Genomic DNA, 24,666 nt, shown 5'->3' with positions numbered 1-24,666 from the left:
ATGGTAAGGAGAGGAGCTAAATGCCTAAGATTTGTGCATGGTGCAAAATTTGAGGTGCAGAAAATTTGTAAACAGAATCAGAGACACTTGCCTGAGTTTCCTTGTAAGACTGAGAAAGACACATTGCCACTGACAAAGGAAGTCATGCTCCTTTCTGTTATAAAATAGCCTGTGAGTGGAGAGTTTACCCAGGAAAGATCTTGTGGCAGGGAATGCTTCCAGTGCTCAGGCATGTGTCCTAACCAAAGCATGGCTGTAGGTTCTAGATCTTCCTGGAAGTTATCATGTACAAAAAGGGATTTCACTTTATTTTGGACAGCAGTTTAATAAAGCTAAGTGGGAAGGATGAGTTTTGAATGGTGTTAACTACTATTTCATGTAAAATTCCAAACACCTGCATGGGAGTTACAGTTAAGTACCTAAATTCCTAACCTTTTCTAAATGAAGGAATCCTGATTGTTTTTGTTTTTGTTTTGTTTGTTTTTTTTATGTTGATGTGATATGTCATCAGGACTGGGATTGCACATCTGAGGCCCCCTGAGTCTGAGTACTGCTCAGGAAAATACAGCATAGAAAATCACAAAGTGTTTAAGTTGGAAAGGACCTTTTAAAGATCATATAGTCCAGCCCCTTCACAATGGTTTTCATTAGTCTCACAAGAGAACAGAATTGATCTCCTGTAGGCCAAAATCTTGCCTGACAGCCCTAAATCTGCAGCAGTTTTTCCCACTGGAGTTTGGATAGCTGATGGTAGCTGCAGCTCTCTTCACATTCTTTGTACTGCTTGGTCCAGCAGCATAAAAGTGAATCCTTGTGTGTGGCTTCACTTACCTTGTTTAACAAACCAGAGCTTCAGCCCTGGCCTGCCCTCTGCCATGCTGTTCCTCCTCCAAATTTGCCTTCTAGTTACAGCACAGTCCACTTCCTTTCCACCCTGCCTTTGGATCTCACCAGGTCTCATTCCTTTTCTGTATCCCACCAATGTTTTTCCCAGATCGAAACTGCTCACAAATGCTTGCTGGCACATAAACATTGTATCTTTAAAAAGTATTTTCTATACTCCCTGAGTGTAATAAGAGTGTATGAAGGGTGCAAGTAATGTGGCATCACCACTCCTGAGAAATGGAAATATGTGGAGACTTAGCTCTGCAGTTTTCAGTGTCCCAGAGATGCAAACCTGCTTTTTGTCTGATGAATGATTGGAGTTAAAGCTGCCTATTTCTTTGCAACAGCAAAAGCAAAGTAGGAGAGAAAATGTGATTCTATCAGCCAGCACACTATTGATATTCAGATGATTTAACTAGCATCACACCTAATGTGAACAAAACTAAAACTTCAATATTGACTCATTCAAATGAAAATATTTGTAAAAATAATACCCTTATTATTTGAAAATTATTTGGAATTTAAGATCATACAGTTAGGAAGTATCACATAGAACTTACTCAAGCTAAACTATATGAGGTTCATCATAAAAAGACTTCTGTATTATGAGATATCAAAACAGATGGCAGCACTCCCAGTTTTCTTGCAATATATATTTCTATAAAAAGTTTATAAACTAAATTAATTGAATTTTTGCACAAAGTTGATATAGCATATGAATTTATACAGCAAAGGCTTAATACTCTTACCTATAAACACATAACAAAATTAAGGATAACAATTGCTAGAAAAATACAAGGAATCTTTGCCATTTATGTTTAGAGTAATACATAGTCAGTTATAAGTTATTAAAAAGTGCACAGCAAAAGCCCAATGAATACAATCCTTTCTGTGCCACTCCATAACTACTAGAAATTTTACAATCAATAGTGGGGGAGAGGAAAAAAGGGAAACCTCAGATTGATAGGGAAAGTGCTGTTTTGTTTTCTACTACGCATTTTATTTGCAACCCCCCTTTTTTTATTCAGAATATTTGGAGTATGTTATTCACACCAGGACTCTGGAATAACTTGGTGAATATCACATGATTTTAACCATATATGTGTGCATATAAATATATCAACATTACTAGGTATGTAATCAAATGAAATCCTTTTTCAAGAAAACTGTTCTTTTATCTTCAGAAAACCTCACACAACTCTAAAGGTGTTTTTACTACCATTTTGAAGTTGTTATTCTCTGAACTACTAAATCCAACTTAATGTGTCTGCCTACTCTCTTCTTTTCTGACCATGTAATCTGATATAAATCCATTAGGTTTAAAGGTTTGAGGTACCTCTGGACTTGAATTTGAATGTTTTCAGTTCCCACTGTGTGGTCTTATTTAATCTCTTGGCCCAAGATTCCTGTCTCTAACTGTCTGGCCAATAACAACTTTGTCAAATCAAGACAGTACAAGGCAGCAGACAGGAAATATCCGGTTGTCAGTTTTATTTGGAATATCACTGTTGACTTCAGTGGTGCAGAAAGCAGCAGTAGTAGCTAATATATTAGGATCCAGATTCTCTACTGTGCCTTAAATGCCTTTAAAATTCTGTGCTAAAAGAACCAACCAAATAGATCCACAGAAATCTGTGGGTTGAAGTTAAATGACTTTTGATATAACATTTGCCAACCAGATCCAACAAAACCCCAACTAGTAAAAATAGACTCTTTCAGCTACAATCTGTCATATCTTTTCTTAAGCTGCCTGGCAATAATGGATGTTGCACAACAGGAGCACTGAAAGTACTTTCTGTTATCAGCAGAACTCTTTCCAAAGATACAGAATTGTAAGCTACAGAAAGCTTATTGTAAGCTACAGAAAGCTTATAGAAGGTAGTACCTTATATTTAAAGATTTTTTTAACTCCTAAGAAGGTATTTAGCAAGTGTCAGAAAAAAATGGCAGAGCTGTATTATTTCCTCTCGGTATCTGCTATTCTTAAGTGCACGATATGCAAATCTTTGAACTTCAGGATGCTATATGCTTGTTGAAAATATTAACTGTTGGCCAAATCCTGCACTTCAGGATCAAGTACAAGCTCACAGAAATCTTTGACTGATTACAGAAAAAAAAAAGTAGCCCTTCTTCCTCTGTATTGTGATGGCATATATAAGAATAAAACATCTGTACTTTAGAGGGACCATTTCAATTTCATGATTTTTAGTTTCAAATAGTAATAGTGAACTGCAGATTTTTTTATTGTTTAGAGTCCAAAAAGTCTTTACAGATGCCTCTAATAATATCAGGAACCATCTGCTCCAATCCTGTGAACTCCCTGGTGAAGAAAGTATGAGATTCTCTTGGTTCAGAAGCCATGTCTTTCAGATCATCCAAAGGTGCCCAGGCAACACCAACAGAGAAGACTGTTATTCCTACAAAAAGGAAATAAAAAAAGACCATTTTGCCTGCAGATACAAAAACCCAGCCATTTCTACATTAATGAATCAATATGGATTTGAAAAGCATGTTTCAACATCTGCAATCTGTCAAAGATAATTAGATTTTGCCACTAAATACCAGGAATTAGATTTGACTCAGGAAAAATCTGAAGGAAATATGAGGCGTCATAAGAGCTAATGTCTGAGTTGTTCTTGTAGTGACACATAGGATTGTAGCAGTTACAATGTCAGTCTTGAAACATAAATAACCCTGTGTAAAATGATTTTGAAAGTAAGTTTGGTTCTTTTGTGTATGCTTAGTGCCTTTATATACTCATAGTTCAAGCCTCACTTGAGGCTTGAATGAGCCCAATGAGCTTTTTGGCCACAACTGCTTATTCCCTTCCTAGATGATGGTGGAGCTACTTGGCTCTCATTATTGGCTCTACTGTTTGGGGAAATGAGACTGGGTATATGTTGATCCCTAAGCTGCCATAAGTGAGTCTAGTCATACCTGGCTCTGTATTAATGGTTGCTGGGTTTTGTTTCACCCTAATGGCAAACAGTTCCTAGGGGGAACATTACATTTTGCTGAATTCCAAGTAAGATACTTTGCAAACTTCAAAATCTTAACATTTGCAGCACAGCAGAAATAGGATGGATCAACTTCCACTGCTTTTCAAAATGCATAACTTACCTGCTTTTTGTGCAGCTGCAGCAGGTCCTCTAACATCATCATAAGACTGACCATCGGTCAGAACGATGAGGAAATTCTTGTTAGGTCCATCTTTCACTGGCCCAAACACATTCCTGGTGGTGAAGGAGATGGCATCGCCGGTGGCGGTGCCCCCGCTCATGTAGCGGATGCCGCGGATGGCCGACAGGACCTTGTCCTTGCTGACAAAGTCGGTGAAGCCGAACTCGGTTCTCTGGTCGTAGGTGAACTGCACGGCCGCCACCTTGGAGCCGATGTCAGAGATCTCAAAAGCTTTGGCCACGTTGCTCACGAACTCAAGCACGAGGCGGAAGTTGCTCTCGCCGATGCTGCTGGAGCCGTCGATCAGGAAACCGATGTTGACGGAGTTGTAGCAGGTCTTGCTACACAACATCTGCTCGTGTGAGCACAGCTTTTGCACAAGAGGTTTGACATATTTGGTAGTACCAAACCAGGTGGGCATTTGGTAAGAGAAGAAGCCATTGTTTCTACAGACAGCCTGTTTGAAAACATAAAGGGAATGGGTGAATGCCAACTGAGCAGTTCAGTGGATAATACTCAGACACCTATGATTTTTCTTTCAAAAGCAGGTTAGAAATGAAGCCTCGTGGTGAGAACTTAGGATGGGTTTTTGTGTGATTGTCTTTAAAGAAATTGAAACAGCTGCACTTGAAGTCAATGTAAGCCAGAAAGCAGCTTATTTTATCCAGTAATAAAGACAACCCTGCCACCCAAGATCTGAAAGTTTTCAAATAATTTAACTTTTTTCACAAGAAGTGCAACAATTGAAAATTGTAATTTTGTTTTGTGTACGTGAACAAAGTCATGATAGTAAATAGCCAAAGGACTGAAATTTCTGTATTTTTGCTTATACTCTGAAAATTAGCCTCTGTGTTTTCCCTTTGAACTTGGTGAGACCTTTGGATTTTTTATCTATAATGTGTCACAAACACAGACAGAGTTGAGCAGAAATACAGCTCCAGGTCATTCAGAGTAAAATTTCTTTTCCCCTAGCTTCCATCAGATGCATGTGAAGTACAAGGTAACTGAAAAATGGATTAAATTCAAAATCAGCTCTCCAACTAATCCAGCTAAGATCAAAATAAAGAAGGAGAGGAGAGGCCTCAGCCACTTAAGGTCTTTCTGTGTCTGTACAGGGACAGACAGTGATAGTACAAGGCAAAGAGATCTCCTAAAATAGGAGAGATCTAGAGTATATATTAGGAAGAAATTACTCAGAATAGTGGATGCCTCTTCCCCAAAAGTGTTCCAGGCCAAGCCTGAGCTACCTGGTCTATTGGGTGGTGGTGTCCCTGTCCATGGCAAGGGGGTGGGAAATATTTAACCTTTAAGGCCCTTTCCAACCCACACCACTCTATGGTGCTTCTATGGTGCTTCTGCCTTCAGTACCTCTGGGGTCAGCAGATAGATATCTAATCTCTAGAAGAAGCAGAGCTTTAGTCTGTTTATGCCATTTCTGCTGAAATTAGACATCTACAACCTCCCTGTGGACAATGACTGATTTTCTCACTGCAGAGTAAGTAAAGACCTACTGATCAGAAAGCTCATGTGAGAGTAGGTGATCGGTGTTTGAATTCCTGCTCTAACTCAAAAGGAACAAGATCCAAAACTCTGCTTACAAGATCAAAATCTTGTACACAGGCTTGCTAGGATGTGTTTTTCCATAATTTCTGTCCTCTTAGTAGTGAAAGTAAGTAAATAATTATCCACAGATCAGGTAAGAAATAAGCACCTCCCTGTCTGCCCTTTTGTGAGAGAGAATGTATCACATCAGTATGTCATTGATTTGGCACATTCAGCCATACCTGAGGTAGGGGAATTTCCTACCCTGAGAGTCTTCATGCAAACACAAATTCCAGGAGCTACAACTTGGCCAAGCTTCTGAACTGGGAGGACAATGGTACCTTTGTGTGACCCCTTTAGCAAGGAACAATCTCCAGTGTTTCTTTAACCTTCCTTCTGCTCATCTTTTAAATCACTTATGAGCAGGGGTAATTTAATCAGCTGGTTTGAGAGAAGATTTTTATGTTATACATCTATATGAGTTATTATATGTACATAGATTAGTTCATTAGAATTTTACTGTAAATTCTCCAGAATTATATTCATGACTGAAAACCAAATAATGACATTCTTTCTTACTTTGTCCACAAAGCCAATGTCTTGTACCATTCCCAGCTCCTCTGTTGTGGGTTTTGCTACAGACACAATGAACACATTGACTCCAAATTCTCTGGCCACTATGCCAGCTTCTTCTAGATCATCTGAGGGCCAGCCATCCAGGAACACTACAATGATCTTGGGAATTCCCTTCCGTGCTCCATTTTCCAAAGAGAAGAATTTCTGAGCTGTGTACTTCAAAGCTTTGCCTTGGTTTGAACAGGAAAAGAACAAGAAGAAATAATGCATACAGTGATGGTACATTCTGGGATCAGCTTCCCATCTGAAATTGTGCAGGATTTATGTTATAACTACAGGACTAAGCCAGCGCAGCATTGAATTGGTGCCCCAGGAAATTTGATAATAATGAAGCTTGGGCAACCTCCGGATTAAAAACTAATGACCCTAAATCAACACCCCTCCCCCCACCAAAAAACCCCACAGATAAAGCTGAGGTGGAATTCCCTGAGATGTTTTTTTGCTCATGGGTCTAGTTTCCTACTAGCAAGTAGGTATATTAGTACCTGCCAAGTGGATTGGAAGGAAGAAAGTTCAGGAGCTACCGAAATTTAGCTTGTGAAATGCAACATAATTAGATGCTTGGTTTCAATGTCTGGCTGGTTTTGTCTGTGATAATTAATTTTCTTCAGATTAGCTAGTAGGGACTGAGTTTTGGATTTGTGTGGAAAACTGTGTTGACAGTAGGGGGATGTTTTTGTTATTGGTGAGCAGCTCTTGCACAGTGCCTTTCCTGGCTCTTGTGCCACCCTGCCCAGTGAGAAGGGTGGAGGTGCAGAGCCAGGACAGCTGGCCCCAAGCTGGCCACAGGGATATTCCACACCATATATGTCATGGGCAGCATGTAAAGGTGTGGGAAGGAGCATGAATGAGAGGGGACATTTGGAGTGTTGGCATGAGCTGCTAGGTGAGCTGGAGCCCTGCTTTCCTGGGGGTGGCTATTTACCCATGGGACATGGTGAATGATTTCCTTGTTTTGCTGTGCTTATGTGAGTGGCTTTTGGTTTCTCTAATATAAATTGTCTATCAATCTACAAATTTTCTCATTTTCCTCTTCCTAATTCTCCCCCCATCCCACTAGGGGAAAGTGAGCCAGCAGCTGCATGGGGCTTGGTTGCTGCCTGGGGCTGAACCACGATGTCTTCTCACCACCACTTATTCTTTACTCCTAGTCTAACTCTTTAATTAGCCACCCAACAAGAAAGAAACACTAAGCCTTTTATGAATTTGTCCCAAGATACCATTGATATCATTCTGTTACTAGTGAAAAGTCAATTACTGTTAAAATTCAGGAAGCATTTATACAAGTATAAACACTTGTACTCTAATTAAATGTGTAATAAGCATGCCTAACTTCTAGAAATTAAATTAAAGGTGAGATGTGACAATATTTTAGTGGAAAATCACTGAACCTGATTAAGGTAAGTGTGGCATGTAAAACACTTCCTGACCTAGGTGAATTATAGGAACTTCAACATTTACACGCACGCACACACACACACACACACACACACACACATATATATATATATATATATATATATATATATATATATATATATATGTAAAGGAGTAATTTCTGTTTTAGGGAGAATATGAACTCACCTGTATTGGAATTGCCTCCTCTGAAGCCTAATTCTTTTATGGCAAACAAAACTTCTTTTGTAGCAGTAAAGTTTTTCAGATAGAATTCAATTTTTGGATGTTCACTGTGGAAAAATAAAACAGAGTAATAAGGTTCACTTTTCATACTGGCATTAGCAAGCCAAAATACACTTGGAATAATTTTGCTCATGATAATATATATTCTTCTCTGGATTTCAATACTAAAATGTAAGTGTGCTTCTTGCTTAGTAAGTCTTGGAATCCTTAGGAAGAGGAATTATCTGCCTGAATGGATAAATTAAGGACAGCCCGATTCTCATGCTTATCAAACAGATGATAGCATTAGGTTGAAAATACATAAAGAAAAAAATGGAACATGCCAGTCATTAAACTAAAGGAATCTGTGTAACTAAAGATGGGCAGGTTTTCTACTATTTCTATGACAAATACCTTCCTTATAAAAAATTCCTGCAAAGTGCAGTTTGAGTGTTTTGATTTGAGCAGTTCAAGGTATGCTAGCTACTGACAAAGAAATTAAAGACTTTAAGTATTCTGTCTCCAGATTTCATTTTTAAATTGCAGTAGAAAGCAAAAACAAGTGACCAGTTACAATTTGAAAAATATCAGCTGTAATATTTTATCAGTTAAAGATAAAATATTTATTAAATATTAAAATATAGATCAGGTAAGAGCAGGTTTTTGTTTTGTACATGCACATAGCCATTAGGGACTATTCTCTCTACAATTTTTAGAAACTGGCATCTCTCTTTTTCAGGGTGTTTCCTGCTGTTCTACTAAGATGAGATGCAAAGCTACAGCAGAGGAGCTGTGAATCATCCAGCTTCTCTCTAGTCCAATATCAAATATCAGAGACAGAAAATGTTCATATTTGTCATGTCCTGTCACATGCACATCTCAGTATAGCACAGAGCAAACAGTGCTATGGCTCAAGAGTCTCTTTCCCTTGCTATTCATCAGCCATTATGGAGTGGTATTGTTCTGCAAAGGGAGAAGTGACATATTAATTGTTTTCTCTTATCAATTACTCCATTATATTTTGTGTAGATCTGTTCTTACCTGGCCTGTACGACCCCAACATGAGGCCCTTCTGTTCCAATTCCCAACATTACAGCTACTTTTCCAACAAAGTTTTTCTGCAAGTTAAACCTACGTTGGCCAATGTTGTAGCTTCCATCAATGAGAAAGGCAATATCAGCTTTACAGTCTGTGAACATGCAAAATAATTATACTTTTTAACATCAAATAAATGTTAGGATTCTGCTTTGCAAAAGTTAAATCTGTGTGCTCTTACCTTTGTTTCCAGCCTTTTTATCAAGAGTCTTCTTAGGTCTTTTACCTTCAGTGAAAAAACCAGCATGGATCATTTAAGAACAAGAAGATGAATGGACTGAGGTAAACCAGAAAAAGCTCTGACTAAAGAAATTACAGTGCAATCTATCTGCAGTAGGAATTGTCAATCATTTTAATAATTAAACTTGGGCTACTACTGCTTTGCTCCTTGGAGAATATTCTTTTTCAAATGAAACAGCTTAACCTTCCTTTCTACATCTGTCTGACTGATTACTGAGTTTTACAAAGCCAGGTGGATTTCTGTACCTCACCTTCCCAAGTGCTACTGTTTCTCAGTCAGCAACCCTCCTGTACAATGGATTTTTAATGGTTTGGAAGCAAACCATGGTTTAAACTGTAAACCAGGTGGTCTATTCACAAACAACATCAAAGTCCAGTATTTATACAGCGCTAGCTTTCATTAAAAGGGTTTAATGCAGCATTTTCTGTGGTGAAAAACAACTAAATTTCTGCTATGCATGTTCTGACAGCACTCAGCTGTTCAGCAGTTCTGTAAGAAGGAATGCATTGTCTTTCCTATGGCTTAAAAAGAATGAACATCACATGAGCTCATGAACTCTTACCTTCCTCTGTGTTATCTCTATTACTTTTCAAAAACCATTCAATTTTTTTTTAATTTGCATGAACATTAGTGAGATCAGAATCAATCTCCAAGATTACATACAATTCCTATATTTTTCTGGTGAAAGAGACACTGCAAAACCAGACACTGCAGCTGTTTTCTTCTTCAAAAACAAATGAGTCTCATGACCACGTTCTCTTAGGCAGGGACTTGCCCACTGCAGTGCCTCCATCTGGAAGGGATGATCTCCCCTTGCTGAGGGATCACGCACCTGTGGAAGGACGGGCTGTGGACACCGATCGTCCCACTGCTTCAAGGGCTGTGCTCTTGGGACCTGCTAAAATGAGAGTACTTTTACTGGATTTTAGTGTAGTTAGATGAAGTGCTTGAAGAATTACTGTACTTGCAATAACATTTCTTTGTCGTCTGCCATTAGCTACTCTGGGAGCAGGACACGAGCCTAGACAAACCTTTGGTGTAATCCAGTCCTTACCTGTTTTACAGGTAATTAATTTCTGCATTTGAAACAACAGCAGCTGATGAGTAACTACAGCATATATATCTGATGAGAGGTTTTGAGCTGTAGTAGCCATTATTTCCAGCAGATAAAGAGAGGACTTGATCTGGAGAACTGGATTTCATCTTCACCCTCACCAAAAGCACCTCTAATTTTAAGTTCTTAGCTAGCAACTTGCAATGAGCACAAGGAATACAAGTATCTTAGAGATAGTAGGCTGAATTTTAGCTGTGTAAACATAAGAACACATTATAGAGATCTGCTTCACAAATTTTCTATACTAGCAAACACCCACTTCAATATTTTTGAAACACAACAACACACAAACCAATATGTTTCTGCATATAATTTTATGAGGGTGGTTTAGCCTCACCTGAGTGGCAAGGCATGACAACTGGTTTGCAGTTAGGCAATTAATAATTAACAACTACCTCAACAATGGGGACAGAAACTTCTGGACTAAACCACTACTTTGCACTGTAGCTTAATGACCACATCACATGTTAAGTTGATGTTATTACTATTTTTGGAGGGTCAGTTTTCTCTTTGCATGGAACGCTGCACAAGGTATTTGAAGGGCCTGACAAAGTGCAGTTCCCTGCACAAATGCAGGCAGAGGGAGAGAAGGGATAAAACTGAATGGCTGGAAGTGGCAGGAGGACTGGACTGCAGTGGCAGGATAGCACTGACTTTGATCAGCTTAAACTGTCATGGAACTGTCCACTGCCTGCTATCATGTCATTATATTCCAAATAACTGACCCATCTTTATGTATCAGCTTCTGTTACAGACCAGCTACTCTAGCTGGAATAGTTTTTCTTTAGGTAATTGAGGAAAAAGTTAAAATAATGAATTAGAAGTGAAACCTTCTGTTGCTAAACAATCACTCTCTTAATGCATACAGAAGCACTGAGGAAGTGTCCCATGGTTCTGCCAGAGCTTCCAATATAGTTTGCAAAACAGTGTGATCCACCTACCAGTCACTGAGAAAGATGAAGCCCATCTAGAGAGCACCTGAGACTGGATGCCATTAGCATTTACAGCAGGGTAGTTTTCCTGTCCTGGGAGAGTCTGTACCCTCACAGCTCCTCCTGTGTTGGTAATCACCCCACTAAGGTTGAAAAAGAGTTGGTATAAAGCAGACATTTTAGTCACAAGAAAATGCAATACAGGTAATACCATCATTAGAATTTTTGTCACCAGCCTTCTCAAAAAGATGCAATACAGGCAGGCAGTTGTGTTCAGGCTAGAACAATCTGAAAAGTCTTTAGAAGAAACTATTCTATAGAGCATCACACAGATTTATTTTAAAAAGTCAGCAAAGCCTAAAATTCTGGCACTTAGACTAATGCAGAACAGCAATGCTTCAGGCCATATCAATTCCTAAGTGACAGTAAGAAGATCAGAACTCTCAGATCTCTTATTATTTTTAGAGGTCAAAAGTCAAAGTTGTACTTCTCTAAGAGGGAGCAAAACTTGATGCCTTGTAGTATGTGGGCAGGTACAGCTCAGTGGGAGACAAGCAATCATTTCATGACTATATAAACACAGCAATGTGTGCCTTGGTGTTTGCTTTTTGATTCTGTTTGGCTTTCTGCTTGAAAAGACAACCTGATTTAACACATTGTGAAAGTAGAATAATCAAGACCAAAGTTTAGAAAGCTTTACATATATTTCTGATAATATGAGATCTGGATTTCTATGGTAAAGGCAACTTCCACATGAAATTCTATTTGGAGCAGTGTTAAAAGACATTCATTCTTCATGGATGTGACTTGCTTTCTAAATGGAACTATGATTATACACGTTTAATTCTAGTAGCTTGGAATAGTTTCAAAATATACAGATATATTCTCATCTAGGAATACTTTATAGAGTATATAGACAAAGGAGCTTTAGTAAAGTTACCCTAAATTAATTTAAAATCAGATTATAAAGTTAGCAAATACAAACAGTACTTTATAATTCTTCAAAAAAAACAGTGAGATAAAAATCAGGTAAGAGCCATTAACTGGTTAGTTTTAAATGACAGGAAAATTCAGTAAGTCAAAATTGTCTTTGAGAAAAATGACACAAAAATGTGCTTAGAATATTTCAATCTACTTAGAATATAAATTTCTTCTCCAGTACCTGGTTCTCTTAGGCATTCAAGCCTTCACAAGTGTCTCAGTCTTAATGGATAAGGAAATGTGTCAAATGGAATGTGTTTACTTAGAACAGTTACTATTTTAAGCTTGTACTTGCAAATTTAGTGATGATATTTTGGGCTTACATCAGCAAACCTGATCCATGCCCAGGTTAGCTCCTAAAAAGAGCTCAGGAACTCTTCCCACTTTCTTGGTTGTGGACTCACAACTTTGAGTGCTGAACTGAGCTCAAGAAAAACATTCAGATAGAGAGCTCAACCTAAGAAGCATTTCTGGAAACAATGATTTAAACTTATTATAGCCACACTGTGATCAGTGTTGTCTACATAATTCCATTTTGTCCATTGGTCTTTTCATTTTAATTGCAATAATAATTATTAATTAAATTTCATTGAAAATTCTAGAGGAAAATAATAATCTACCTAGTTTCCACTAGGAGAATTTGGAAGCTTTACAGTGAAGATGGAGTAGATTTATTTGCTCCTTATCTACTTGCTGAAAATGAGTCTGTATTTGAGCACAAGTCAAAGTTCCCTGCTGCCTTCTGAAGATAAACACTTTGCACACAACAGCTCTGCTACTTTTAATGCAGGTGGGGGCTGATGTTAGATGTGAACGTAACATGACCTGTAGCCTTATGAAACTTATTCCTTCTTTCTTGCCATTTTGTTCTGTAGGTGAGTTAACAGTTTAAGGCCATCTTTTACAATATGATCAGTTTTACCTGGGGTGTTTCTTCAGGTAGGTCTACTCAGAGTGCATGTTTATATCTGCTGATGTGGAGCAAACCAGTTATATTGCCAGTTATATATTATACCAGTTATATATTGCCAGTTCACCTTTGTGTTCTGAAGCAGACTGGAAAATTCCTTTCTGCAATGATTTGTGATTGACTTTTAAAACAAGGTTTGCCCTCTATGGTTTTTAAGGAGTGAAGAAGTGCCTGTGCATTCCTCAGAATGACTTATGTCACTGCAATCTGCTTTGCTTTTCACTGCTGTGCTTTGCTCCTGTGTGACTGACTTGCATGCCATGGCTGCTTTGGTTAAACTGGAGCTCAGCAGATTTTCCAGGACCAGCTTTCACTTCCCTGTTTATTATGTTATATGCTACTGCCAATGCTGCTTAACATGGGCTTTATGTAAAAGCTGTCAGTCCATTCTCTTGACTAGCTTGTTAATAACAATCTGTAATTTATACCTAAATGGTATTTTTCACTCAAAAATGGACACAAACAGAAAAGCAGATACACACAAGGCAGTAATCCTGTACCTCACTGCACAACAGCTTGTGAAAGAAAGTGTACCAGCCAAGGGTAGCAGAAAGATCTTATAAAATACAGAACTAAAACATACTTAAAAATCTGAACTGAATCAAGATAAATCACTACACTAAATTCAAGGTTTTTAAGATCCCCATGCACTTCCCCAGTGTGCAAGAAGTGTTTCTTTGCACTATTGGAGAAAGAGATACAGGGTGTTGCTGAATTTTGAATGAATTTTTCAAGGAGTCTACACATCAAAACAGATGCCTAGACCACAAAGAGAATCTTCTGGCCATGGGAGGTGATCCTTATAGATGTTACTACAGTCAGCTTATCCTCAGGGACTTTAGGCAGGACAGCTGAATTGCCTGAATTCCCATCTTTCCTTCCTACTATCACCACCTGCAAACTCCTTCCAAATAATCAGCTTTCTCCATCACCCCAAGAATTATCCTCCTCATCTCCAAACTGGTGTCCTGCTGCTGCCTGATTGCCATCAATCACTGATATGGAGCCACTCAGGATTTCATGCCAGCATGAAATCCTGAGCTGTGTTAATCCCCCTAAGCTGTGTTCGTTCTTTTTTTCTTTCTTTCTTTCTTTGCACTGCTATTTCTTTTGGCAGGAAAGAAGTTCAGCAGCAGAAACAGGCATGATAACATTTCCCAGCGATCTACAGCTGCTCAGGAATCCCTTTGGCCAGACAACCTTTTTGTAATATTCTTCTAGCAAACACTGGGGCAGCTCAGGTGCCATTTGTGTTTATGGCACTTTGTGGCCAGCTGAGTAATACCATGATATGCTTTTGTTAGACTTGAGTTCTGGGACCCCAGTGCTTAGTGAGAACTGGTTTCACCCTTTGACAAGTTAGGAAGGTTATGAAAAAATTTACATGCCTATTTAACATCTAAATACTAGCACATTGGACTAAGTCTCCATTTAGTGGAATTGGCACTGGAGCAGAACTGCACAAGCTGAGAACCTAGTCCTTCATTTGACCTTCTGATTATTAATCCAATTAATCACTCAGTGGTAGATTTAACTCAGTTCTTCATGCCTACATAGTGTCAGCCTGGTAGGAGGTTCTCCATTCTTCCCTCAACAAATAAATCTTTAATCCTTCTGCCCAGAAGAAGAGTAATATTAAATACATATTTTGTTTCCTGAGAGTAATTACACATAAAATGAGAGAAAAAGCCAAATATAACAAGCTAAAACAGGCAGAAAGATTATTCATCTGTAGTACACAGAATTATTTGTAGCTGAATTCTCCTAAATTATTTTCATGTATTACATAGTATTTTCTTGCATTAATAACTGCCTCAAAGTAATGGAAGTACTCATAGGACTAAGCACTATTTGATTTATACAAAATTAAGGACTCCAGCCTCAATGTAGACCCAGCATGCAAACTGAAGTGTATGTGGAAGAGAGCCCTGTTTAAGAAACTGAAGGAGCCCCACTCCCATGACTGATGGTTCCTGAAATGCTGGGTGGTTGGGTTGTCTGACACATGGCAGGTGACACAGGGCCAGGACCCCGCAGTGCTAAAGGTACAGAGCTGTCTGCACTCACCAGGCAGTGAAAGGGAGGGTACACCTGGTTTGAAACGAGCAGTTACTTCAGGTATTTGGAAGAAATTTACCAAATTTTCAAAGCACAGATCTGTTTACGTCACAATAATGGCAAACTCCAAGCACCTATTGGGAATGTCTTCAGAAGTTTCTTTCATGCCAATATGGATTTTAGACATTGCAACACAGAGCAAGAAGGAACAAGTATTTTCTATGTTTTGTTGGATTTTGCAGCCTGCACTGAATTTAGCTGAGAACTAAACAGCTGTTGTCTCTTCTCCATGCATCAATCCTTTTTTGCCAGGACTAGTTATGGCTGTTAACAGTTGCAGTAAAGCCACCAAAATATTCTCATGTAGCAAATTCTGTTCTGAGAATGAAATGCCAGCAGAACTAATAGTCTTCAACTTAAAGACAGTCTTCAGAAACAGCAGTTCTCCTAAACAGATAATTTTTCATCTTTAGTCTGCTTTTTCAAAACCCCTTACTACAGTCTACTACACTCAAAGACTTGAACAAGATTAATTTAAATCCAATCTGGAAGACAGATTACAAAGGTGAGTATATTTTAATCTCTTTATCACTATTAGAGCTCTCAGTATTCTCAATGTCTGTGGAGAGAGACTGTTAGATGCAGGATGTACAAAAAGGGTTGCATATTTCACAAGAAGTACAATTTATATTGACTCTTACTATGGAAACACATGGATTTTTCTACAGCCTCATGTTTCTGGGCTGGAGAACAGTAGTACACATGGTTTATAAGGTACAAACATCAGTGAAGAGCTAAGTGATACATCATAAAATAAAGCTTGTGCTTTAATATCTAGGGGAAGACTATGCAAACAATGAAAGAAATATGCCTCTGCCATTTCTTGTACCTCCTCCTTCTGTGGAAGCATTTCCCATTTGTGACAGAACTGAGCCCCAGCAGCTTTTGTGGTGGGACTTTGCCAGCAGTCAGTCACTGACAGCCTGGCATGGGGGGTTCAAGAATGCTGCCTGGTTGAACTGGGCAGGAACTTCTGTGTCTTTTCAAAACATTCAAGTCTTTAATCTCTTTAGGAAAAGGTCTTGACAGCAAGAGCTTTTTTCTCTTTAAAGACATCTTTGGCAAGAAATGGAATGTTAAAATAAATAGCTACATCACTAAATACAAACATTGCCTCAGGAAAAAAAAAAGACAATGGAAAGAAATCTCAGTTTTCCTCAGTTCAAAAACGACAAACAGTAAAAAAAGCAAACCCAAAGTCACTACCTGCTTTTGATCTAGACATTCTTCACAAACTTTTTTTATATTCCTCAGCTAGGAAGAGTGAAGAATCATAGAGTAATATTTTTAAACACCTATGAAGACTCTTAAAACACTCTAAATGGAGACCTTAATTCTTTTTATAGAAGCATCAGAAGGAAGCCTGTCTAACAATAAAATACACATGGAAATATGTAAATATGAGACAAACTCTTCAGCTTTAAAAACAAATAGAAACAGATCCCCATGATACCTCCCAAGCTCCTTCTAATTCCTCCTATAGTACCTTAGCCCCTAGATTCTTTTACAGCACTAGAGAAGTTCCAGAGTTTCTACTCAAAACCCCTCCTTAAGTCAATTTTTTTTAAACAGTTCATTTTAGTTTACTTAGGACTTTAAACGCTCTACAAGAAGCCCAAATTTTGGAAATCTTTTTAAAAGTTATAAAATTTTAATTGACACTTTAAATAAGATTCTAGATAGTAATGACCGCTTCTTAAATATTACTTAAAATGCTTAGCATGGGTTTTTTAATGGCATTTAAATTGTCTAGCAAGGAATGTTAACTCAAGAAGGTTTTATTTTCCTCATTTATCTTCTAGCAATTTATATTTCTGTAAAATTTTAAGTTTATAATTGTGGGTATTTTAACATAAAAATACTCTGATAGCTGCAGCATCACACAATATGTTCTCATAGAGCTTTCTTCTGTTGCTTGATGCTAAAAAAAATTACAACCATTTTTCCTCTATTTCTTTTAAATAGTTTGTTTGACACAAGATTTTAAGAAAGTCAGAAAGTGAATCTGCTTTTATTCTTCAACTGGTTACTATTTGTACTGTATCCTTCCATATCTACTTGTAACAGATGTGATTTTACAGGGAAAGACCACCTGTGGACAATGCTGGGCCATGTCAGAGAAAGTTGACAAAGCAGTTTGGAGGAACACTCAAACACAACTCAGAAAACTTGCAAGCTGCACAGACATTCTTTTTATTTTTCCTTGTTTTCTCTTCTCCCAGTGACATTCCTATTGAGTTAACAGGACCCAAAGTCCAGAGAGATTTTTGCTATGGTGGCACCAAAAGGCTAAGATTTGTAAGTATGACAGAGACTTTATAAACTCACTTAGCACATGGATTAGCAATGATCTGACTTACCTGTGTATGGCAGCTCCACAGACACTCGAAAGAGAGGCATAAACTCCATCCCCAAAGACATAAAATTGCCACAGAGGACAGTTTGCTGGGCAAAGGACATCTTCTGTCCCCTTTCTAAGGTCAAGTCCTCTTGTAAAGCACGTGATAGCAGTAGAAGCTAAAGAGAAAAGAAGAACTTTTGACCTGAAAATCTTAAGGGTTTGTTGTTGGGATTTTTTTTTCAATGTCTCTACAGTTTCCAAGTTTAAAGCAATATCTGAATTTGAAATTAGATACAATGCCTATAAAGATGTCTTTGGAGCTTACAAATACACAGTTATGACAAGTAAGCACACACTTCAAAATTACTTATGGGAAAAAAGTGGCAGGAAAAAACCTCTCCTGCACAAACAACATTAAAATAATATCAAGGAACATTACACAAGGAAAAGCAATCCATTTCTGTAAATTTACTGCAGAGACAGAAGGGCAAGGGGAAAAGCTTTGAGGGCTGATAGACCACAGATGCAGGTGGCAGTTTCCAAGGAAGAAACTAAATCACTCTGACATCCCCACAGAAAACTCCAGCCATAAGATATCTATGAATCACTTGGGAAATTCTGAATCCTCTCTCCAGTGGCATTCATGAAGCAAGTTGACAGCAGCATTTCCCTTAGCCTCTTGCAATAAATCCTACTGAGGCCAGTGTTAAAGAAAAAAAAAAAAAGAACACACATCTCGTTGCTCCAGTAATACAGTAACATCTAGAACATTGGTATCAGTTCATTACAGTGAAGTTTACATCATTATCATCGTGCAGAGGACTGTCAGATTCATACAGTGATACAAAAGTTATTTATTCAGCTGAGGCACATGCATTTTTTATGTAGAACTCTGCCTTTTTTCAGAAGTTGCTCTCCAGGTTACCATCATTAAGCTTTCACTGTGCTTGCCTGTGTGCAGTGAAGGTATGCAGACACAGATTATCATCAGTACACAATTTCACTTGGCAAACTGGTGCTTTTTCTTTTGAAAACATTGAGGCCTTTATCTTGCATGGTGACTACCATCCTCCCACTACACAAGATAGCATAGTCCCCTGCTCTGTTGCACAGCAAATTAGAGATTTGGCTTAGATCATTATCAATTCAGCAGCACGAGTCCAGCCCAAGCCTGGCTGTTTATTCTGAAGCTCCTAAGGCACCTAGAAGATGCAAGAACCTTTTATAAATGCACCTGGAATGCTACCTTTGCACAGATGAAAGCTGGCAGAGGCTGGCCAAGGTGCCAGTGCATGCATCACAGCATCATATGCCAAGGACTGGATGTTTCAGGGATCAGTGATCTGTCTCTCACCTACTTTTCTGCCCACTATTTTCATTCTTGCCCTGGGGTGTTTCCTGACCCCAACATATGCTGCTTATAAATGAAAGCACTTGGAGCATATGCTGTTCTTCATCAGGGGATGGAAAAGGTGAACCCTCCAGCTAATCTCACTGACTTTAGAGCTGAAAAGCAGAACAGTTGCAGCCAGAAATGCAGAGTGAAACACGTCTGTTCATTCTGTGTAATTTGAACACACACATTCATCAACTATGCATTAGTTTTACTCTTAATTATATACAATAGTCATTAATGCTATGCTGAAACAATGTTAAACTACCTAATCACATCTTCCTGAAAAATCATTGCTGCTATTTGTTAGCACAAACATGGGACTTGTACATGCTGAATCTGCCTATATAATTCAGATTAAGAAGAAAAGAAAGCAGTAAGCACTTTCTTATTTTTCCCTTCTCAAGATAATAAAAGCTGTCTACCTAGCAAGAACTAAAGTGATTCAATCTGATTCTCAAGTATTCTAAGAAATAAAAAAGTTTCTTTTAGGACTTAGTCTTACCTACTCACATCCTAGACATGCTTAATCTTATTTAATTGCCTTAAAAACAAAAGATGGAAAAATCAAGCAGAATTGGTGCTTATACCTAGAAGCCCCATGATTCAAGGTCAAAAATGCTATATTATTGGTATATATTAGTAAAAAACCCTGATTTCCTTTCCTCTTTGAGTCCCCTAATCCTTTCATGGAAGTTCTACAAGTGTGTTTGCTAATTAATGGGCACTGAACAAGTAGTATCCACCAAATGACACCTAGCAAGACCATCAAAATCAAACAGCAGCTGCAAGGCTGGAAATCCTTGGAGGAGTAATTGCAATAAGCACCACTGGTAATCTCTGCTTGTGCCTCTCACCCTGCAACATTTTTCCAGCCTCTAAAAGTGCAAGACACCACAGGAAGTTTTAACTCCTGTCGTTTCTAATGTAATGTACTTGACTGAATTCCCTGGCTGGCTGTGCATGCAAAGACAGTAATTAGATGTGTCTAGCTAACAAACCCTGCATTGCTTGGAGATCTGGATTTCCCTCATCACCAGGTACTTACTAATTACTGTCATGAGGCAGGCTTTTGCACAGCACAGAAGATGGGGGAAAAAATAATCTTTCTGTGTTTTCCCTGGCAATCAAAACACAGCAATCCATTGTAGCCCAGCCACAGGATTTTTCTGTACTGGCAGCCTAAAGACTATCATGATCCTTCTCTCAGGCTTCCAAGGGAAGGGTGCACATTGCTGCTGTGTGAACTGAAGAGCTGACATGCTGGAGCTAGGGGATTTAGCAGTTTATACCTCAGCTGGATCAGCACTGAGGTAAAAACACACACTTTGAGGAAAATAATGCTCTTAATTAAAAGCAAAAATGCCACTTTAGTATTTTCTGTAGGTAGATTCAGTTTTCTCTAAGCCATACCTCTAAAACAGAGACTAACATTAGAAGTGTTTGGTGAAATATCAAAATGAAAGCAAATCTTTTTGTTGACTACCAAAATTAAGACTTACATTATCAGCTCTGCAGTGGCTTTTGTTCTTCCCTGTTTGTTAATGCATCATCAGCTATCCAACCCACAAAACTTCAATGATTTCATTGCAAACATGAAAATGTATTATTGAGGTCAGAATACTAGAATATATAAAATTATTATTTGACAGCTTACATACTCATCATTCTAACAAATTTCATATATGATATTACTATTGAATTTGAAGAAGTGCTTGGTTTTGTTAGTCCATCCAAGATATTTTAACATGGCAAAAACTGCCAAAGAGCTGTATCTATATATAAGGTAACTGAGATAAAACCTGTATGTTTTAATCACTGTAATTGAAGAATGCAAGAGCAGTAGCAGTGGAGGCATTTCTTTCAATACTTATGTGGTGCAATACTCTAAATCCAAGTATTTTTGCAAGAAATAAATATAAGTTCACAATTTACAGGAAAGGATTCAGTTCTAGACTCCAGCCATTCTGGACTCTGGTGAAGATGTGAGACCTGTACTCTGTTACATTCAGTTAGGCTTTTAGAACCACAATAAAACAATTATCACCCCATCCTGTCAAGACACACACCCCTCAAGCTTCACAGAAACACACTACATCAGAGTACCCTACAAAAGCAAGGTACAAAGAAAATAAACTGTAATTCTTCCTGATTTAGGCCATATTTAATGGTAGGGATGAATGTCTTCCATCATTGTTGATTGTTGACCTAAAAAAAGAAAAAAAAAAGCAAAGACTCACTTATCTCTTAAAACAACCATGATTTCAATCATTCCATCAGTTTCTATCTTTTTGGTGCCTCCTGCCATGTACTCTGATTTTGCCATGAATAACTACCTCTTATGTCAATCTAAAAAAGTTGTGACAGTTTTTAGCATGAGCCACTGCTTTAAGTTATTCTAGAGGATTAAAACCCACAGGCAAAACCTGATTTTTTCTAATCTTGAAGCTTTCATGCGTTGCTTTGTGAAAACAGTTTGTTTATGCAAAGAAAAAAAGAATCTTATGTACATTATTACAAAATTAAAAATAGGGGTTCCTACATGAAAAATAGCCTTATGAGTTGTAATATAGAGAAGTACATCCCTATTATGCTTCCTATTCTTTTAGTATTTAGTATTTTTTTTTCAAAATAGAAAGATTTTAGGTCCTTTTTTACTTTGAGGCTTCAAACAAGCCTGTTTTTTCTATCTTATGCAAGGAGTATCAACAGTTGGAAAAAAAAAAGACATACTAGCAAACCTATATTTCATATTTTGGAAAACATGTTCACAGATTACTAATTGATGTAAATCTCCAGTACATATCCTGATCTGGACAGGGGCAATGGGATTTAGAGTAACCTGGTCAGAGCTATATAATTCATTTCAATCTGAGACCTGCCCTTTTCTCACCAATGTAAGGCCACTTGCCACCACATGGCAGCATTCACCCACCCACACAGCCTCGTGTGTGGCAACCAGAACTGCTGCACTTGGCAGCATCTGTATCCATTCCAGTGGGAGCACAAAGAAAGTTTTGAGATGCTCCAAGATCTTCACAAACACTATGAGCCTAAATACAGTAGAGTCTTGAGGAAATTAATGCTCTTTCATTGCTTTGTGCAACAGAATTTAGGCACTTTTATAAATGCAAGTTTCTAGTTCAATAACCAAATGCTGCTGAATTTAGGCTCAGAATAATGGTAAGAGGCAATATCTTACAAAAACAGTTCACATTAATGATATTTTAGCTGGTTCCATATACCTTCAGGTTACAGGGGCTTCTCCAGCCCTGAAGGAAGCATCCCAGAAAGGATTAATTTTTTTCCTGCCAGACTGTCACCACTTCATGTGTAATGCACCTGCAAAGTAAAAAAAGGGAAAGGAACTGGGCGGTTAGAGTAGGTTTTCCATTGCTCTGCATTTTTTCCCTTTTATTAGCCATAGCAATTCTGTAACAGATAGCTTTTATCAGTTTAGCACAAAAGAATTTTCTAAATCTTTGATTCGACACAAAATGAGCAGCAAATCCTGATTCCTAATAACTGTGAAATTGTTAACAGCTATTCAGAAAAGCTTGGGGTCACTCACCTTCTGCAGGCCAGGCCTGCATCTGGAAACATGTTCTTCTGGAGGCTCCTGTCCTCCTTCGGTGCATGGTTCCACTGAAAGGGGCAGACAAACTGCTCGCGTCCTTCTGTCACATATTTCTCCAACTGCTTCCCGTGGCTCCTGGTTCCCATGGAATTATTCTGGTTCTGGGAGAGCTGCTCTCCAGCAGCAAGGATGCAGTCCAATACAGGATGGTGCAACAGGCAGTCCCTGCCATAGCCTGCTAGGCATCCTAAGCATGTTTTTTCGCTTTCCAGGTCGAAATAATGGCAGGGCGACTTTAATATGTTTTTAATCAATTCCATGGTCTAAAATATGCCAGAGATCCTCAAATTGCCAAGCACTGTACGAGCGCCTTTATAACACACACAAACACTCTCCCCCTCACTCTTGCTACCGGCACTCCCCTCGATGGGGACACTTGTCACCAGGGCGCTGCTTCAGCCCGTGCCAGGGAGGAGTTTTCACCCCGGTCTGGAAGCGTTCCCAGACACGCTCCGTGTCCCTCTGCAGGTTCCCACCGGCCGGCTCCGCGCACCCTTCCCAGCGGCGGCGGCCCCGCGTCCGCGCCCGGCCCGGGCTGGGCTCCCCGCGCATCCCGGCCAGAGCGCCGGGACAGGGCAGGGCCGGGGCAGGGCCGGGCACAGACGCTCCGAAGGGGAAACCCCCGCGGGATGCGGAGGGGGAACAGCGGCCAACTCACCCGAGCCGTCGCTGCCGCGCACCGGGCCGGAGAGCAGGAAGGCGCCTGCGAACAGACAGGGAGTGGGTCGGGGGCTGCTCCGCGCCCGCCCCGCCGGCCCCGCCGCTGCCCGCGGTACTCACCGAGGAGCAGGGCCGAGAGCCACATGGCGGCACCGGGGCGCGCCCGCACCGGGGGCAGCGCAGAGCTGAGCCCAGGAGAGCGGCGGAGAGCGGGTGCCGTCCGGGTCCGTGCCGTGCCGTGCCCCGCACCTCCGCCGAGCCGAACAGCGCACGGCAGCCACCGCTCCCGCTTTAAACCTCCGGCGGGCGCATGAGCGCGGGGCGGGCGGAGGGAAGGAGGGCGCGGGCGCGGGGCTGGGCAGCTCCTCCGCCGCGGGGCCCGGCAGGTGCTGCCGGCCCTCCCCCGCCGCGCCCCCCGCCGGCTCCTTCCGCTGGGAGCGGCGGCCCGAAGCAGCCGGCCGCGGCAATGCGCCTCCCTGCTCGCTAGCTCGCCCGCTGCGGACGGGCAGTGGCGGTGTGAGGACGTTCCCGTGCCCGGGGAAGCGCCTTCGCGGTTCGCCTTTCCGCCCCTGCCCGCGCACCCCTGGATATCCCCTCCACCCACGGTGCTCCAGCACCTGATGGCAGGTGTCTGTACTCCAGATGCCTTGGGAAATGCGAGCGAGGTGTTAGCGACTTCGCCGCAGCCTCTGCCTCTGGCTCGAAGTTGAGGGCAGGGACAGAGCTGCCGTGAGCACTGCGAGGTGCGGCGAGGGGTGCCAGGCTCGTCCCGCCCGCCCCGGGCCCGCGGCCGCGGCCGCCGCCGTGCGAGAGCCGCACCTGGTCCCGCTGGGCGCTGCACGGCGAGGAGCGGGGCATTGAAGCCTCAACTGAATCATTCGAAGAGATGGAAATACCCGGACCGGCGCTTCGGGCGTCGTTTGGTCTAAAGTATTAGCGCAAATACTGCAGGTGCCTGCCTTTCATTTAAGTAAGACTTTGCTTAAATTAAATTTAAGGGGGGGGGGGGGGGGGGAAGCAGCAAAATCAAAACAATCACCCCGCTAAAAACCAACCAACCAACGGAAAACCAAACCGATCAAACGAAGCCCCCCGGTTTACAGCCCGATCCGTTTCCACAGCCGAATGAACACACGCACGTGTGCTGTGAAGCCCCGGCTGGCGCTGATGTGCTGGGACAGGTCACTTGGGAATCGTGGGCAGAGGGCAGAAGTGCGTGAATTTTAACGAATGCCTTAAAATCACATTTTGTGGCGGCCGTCAGCATACACTGCTTGATTTCTGCTTGGGACAGCTGCTCCCGAAACGAACTCTTAAATAT

The 24,666-nt window shown here is 40.3% G+C and overlaps 1 protein-coding gene and 1 long non-coding RNA gene across 4 annotated transcripts in view; one reads left to right on the top strand and one right to left on the bottom strand.

Moving 5' to 3' along the window:
- Window positions 1-1,523: 1,523 nt before the first annotated feature.
- COCH (cochlin) lies at window positions 1,524-23,890 on the bottom strand. The gene is made up of 11 exons (XM_054635367.2): window positions 23,466-23,890; window positions 23,344-23,388; window positions 17,675-17,831; window positions 11,255-11,388; window positions 10,032-10,097; window positions 9,140-9,184; window positions 8,905-9,052; window positions 7,828-7,931; window positions 6,187-6,413; window positions 4,006-4,522; window positions 1,524-3,302 (listed from the first exon to the last, which is right to left on the bottom strand). Exons 1-11 carry the CDS (start codon window positions 23,488-23,490, stop codon window positions 3,127-3,129), a joined length of 1,644 nt encoding a protein of 547 aa, XP_054491342.2. The 5' UTR covers window positions 23,491-23,890; the 3' UTR covers window positions 1,524-3,126.
- The window catches only part of LOC143694374 (uncharacterized), a 50,756-nt gene continuing 49,888 nt past the window's right edge, over window positions 23,799-24,666 (top strand). For 2 of the 3 annotated variants that reach the window (XR_013182836.1, XR_013182838.1), the window contains exon 1: window positions 23,799-24,296. This is a non-coding gene — a long non-coding RNA (uncharacterized LOC143694374). Of the gene's footprint in view, window positions 24,316-24,666 lie in introns of all 3 variants that reach the window. The other variant, XR_013182837.1, reaches the window with a different exon arrangement.

The sequence above is a fragment of the Agelaius phoeniceus genome, chromosome 6, assembly GCF_051311805.1.
Source record: "Agelaius phoeniceus isolate bAgePho1 chromosome 6, bAgePho1.hap1, whole genome shotgun sequence".
In the NCBI taxonomy this organism is placed as follows: Eukaryota; Metazoa; Chordata; class Aves; order Passeriformes; family Icteridae; genus Agelaius; species Agelaius phoeniceus.
This window is presented reverse-complemented; position numbering and strand designations above follow the sequence as displayed.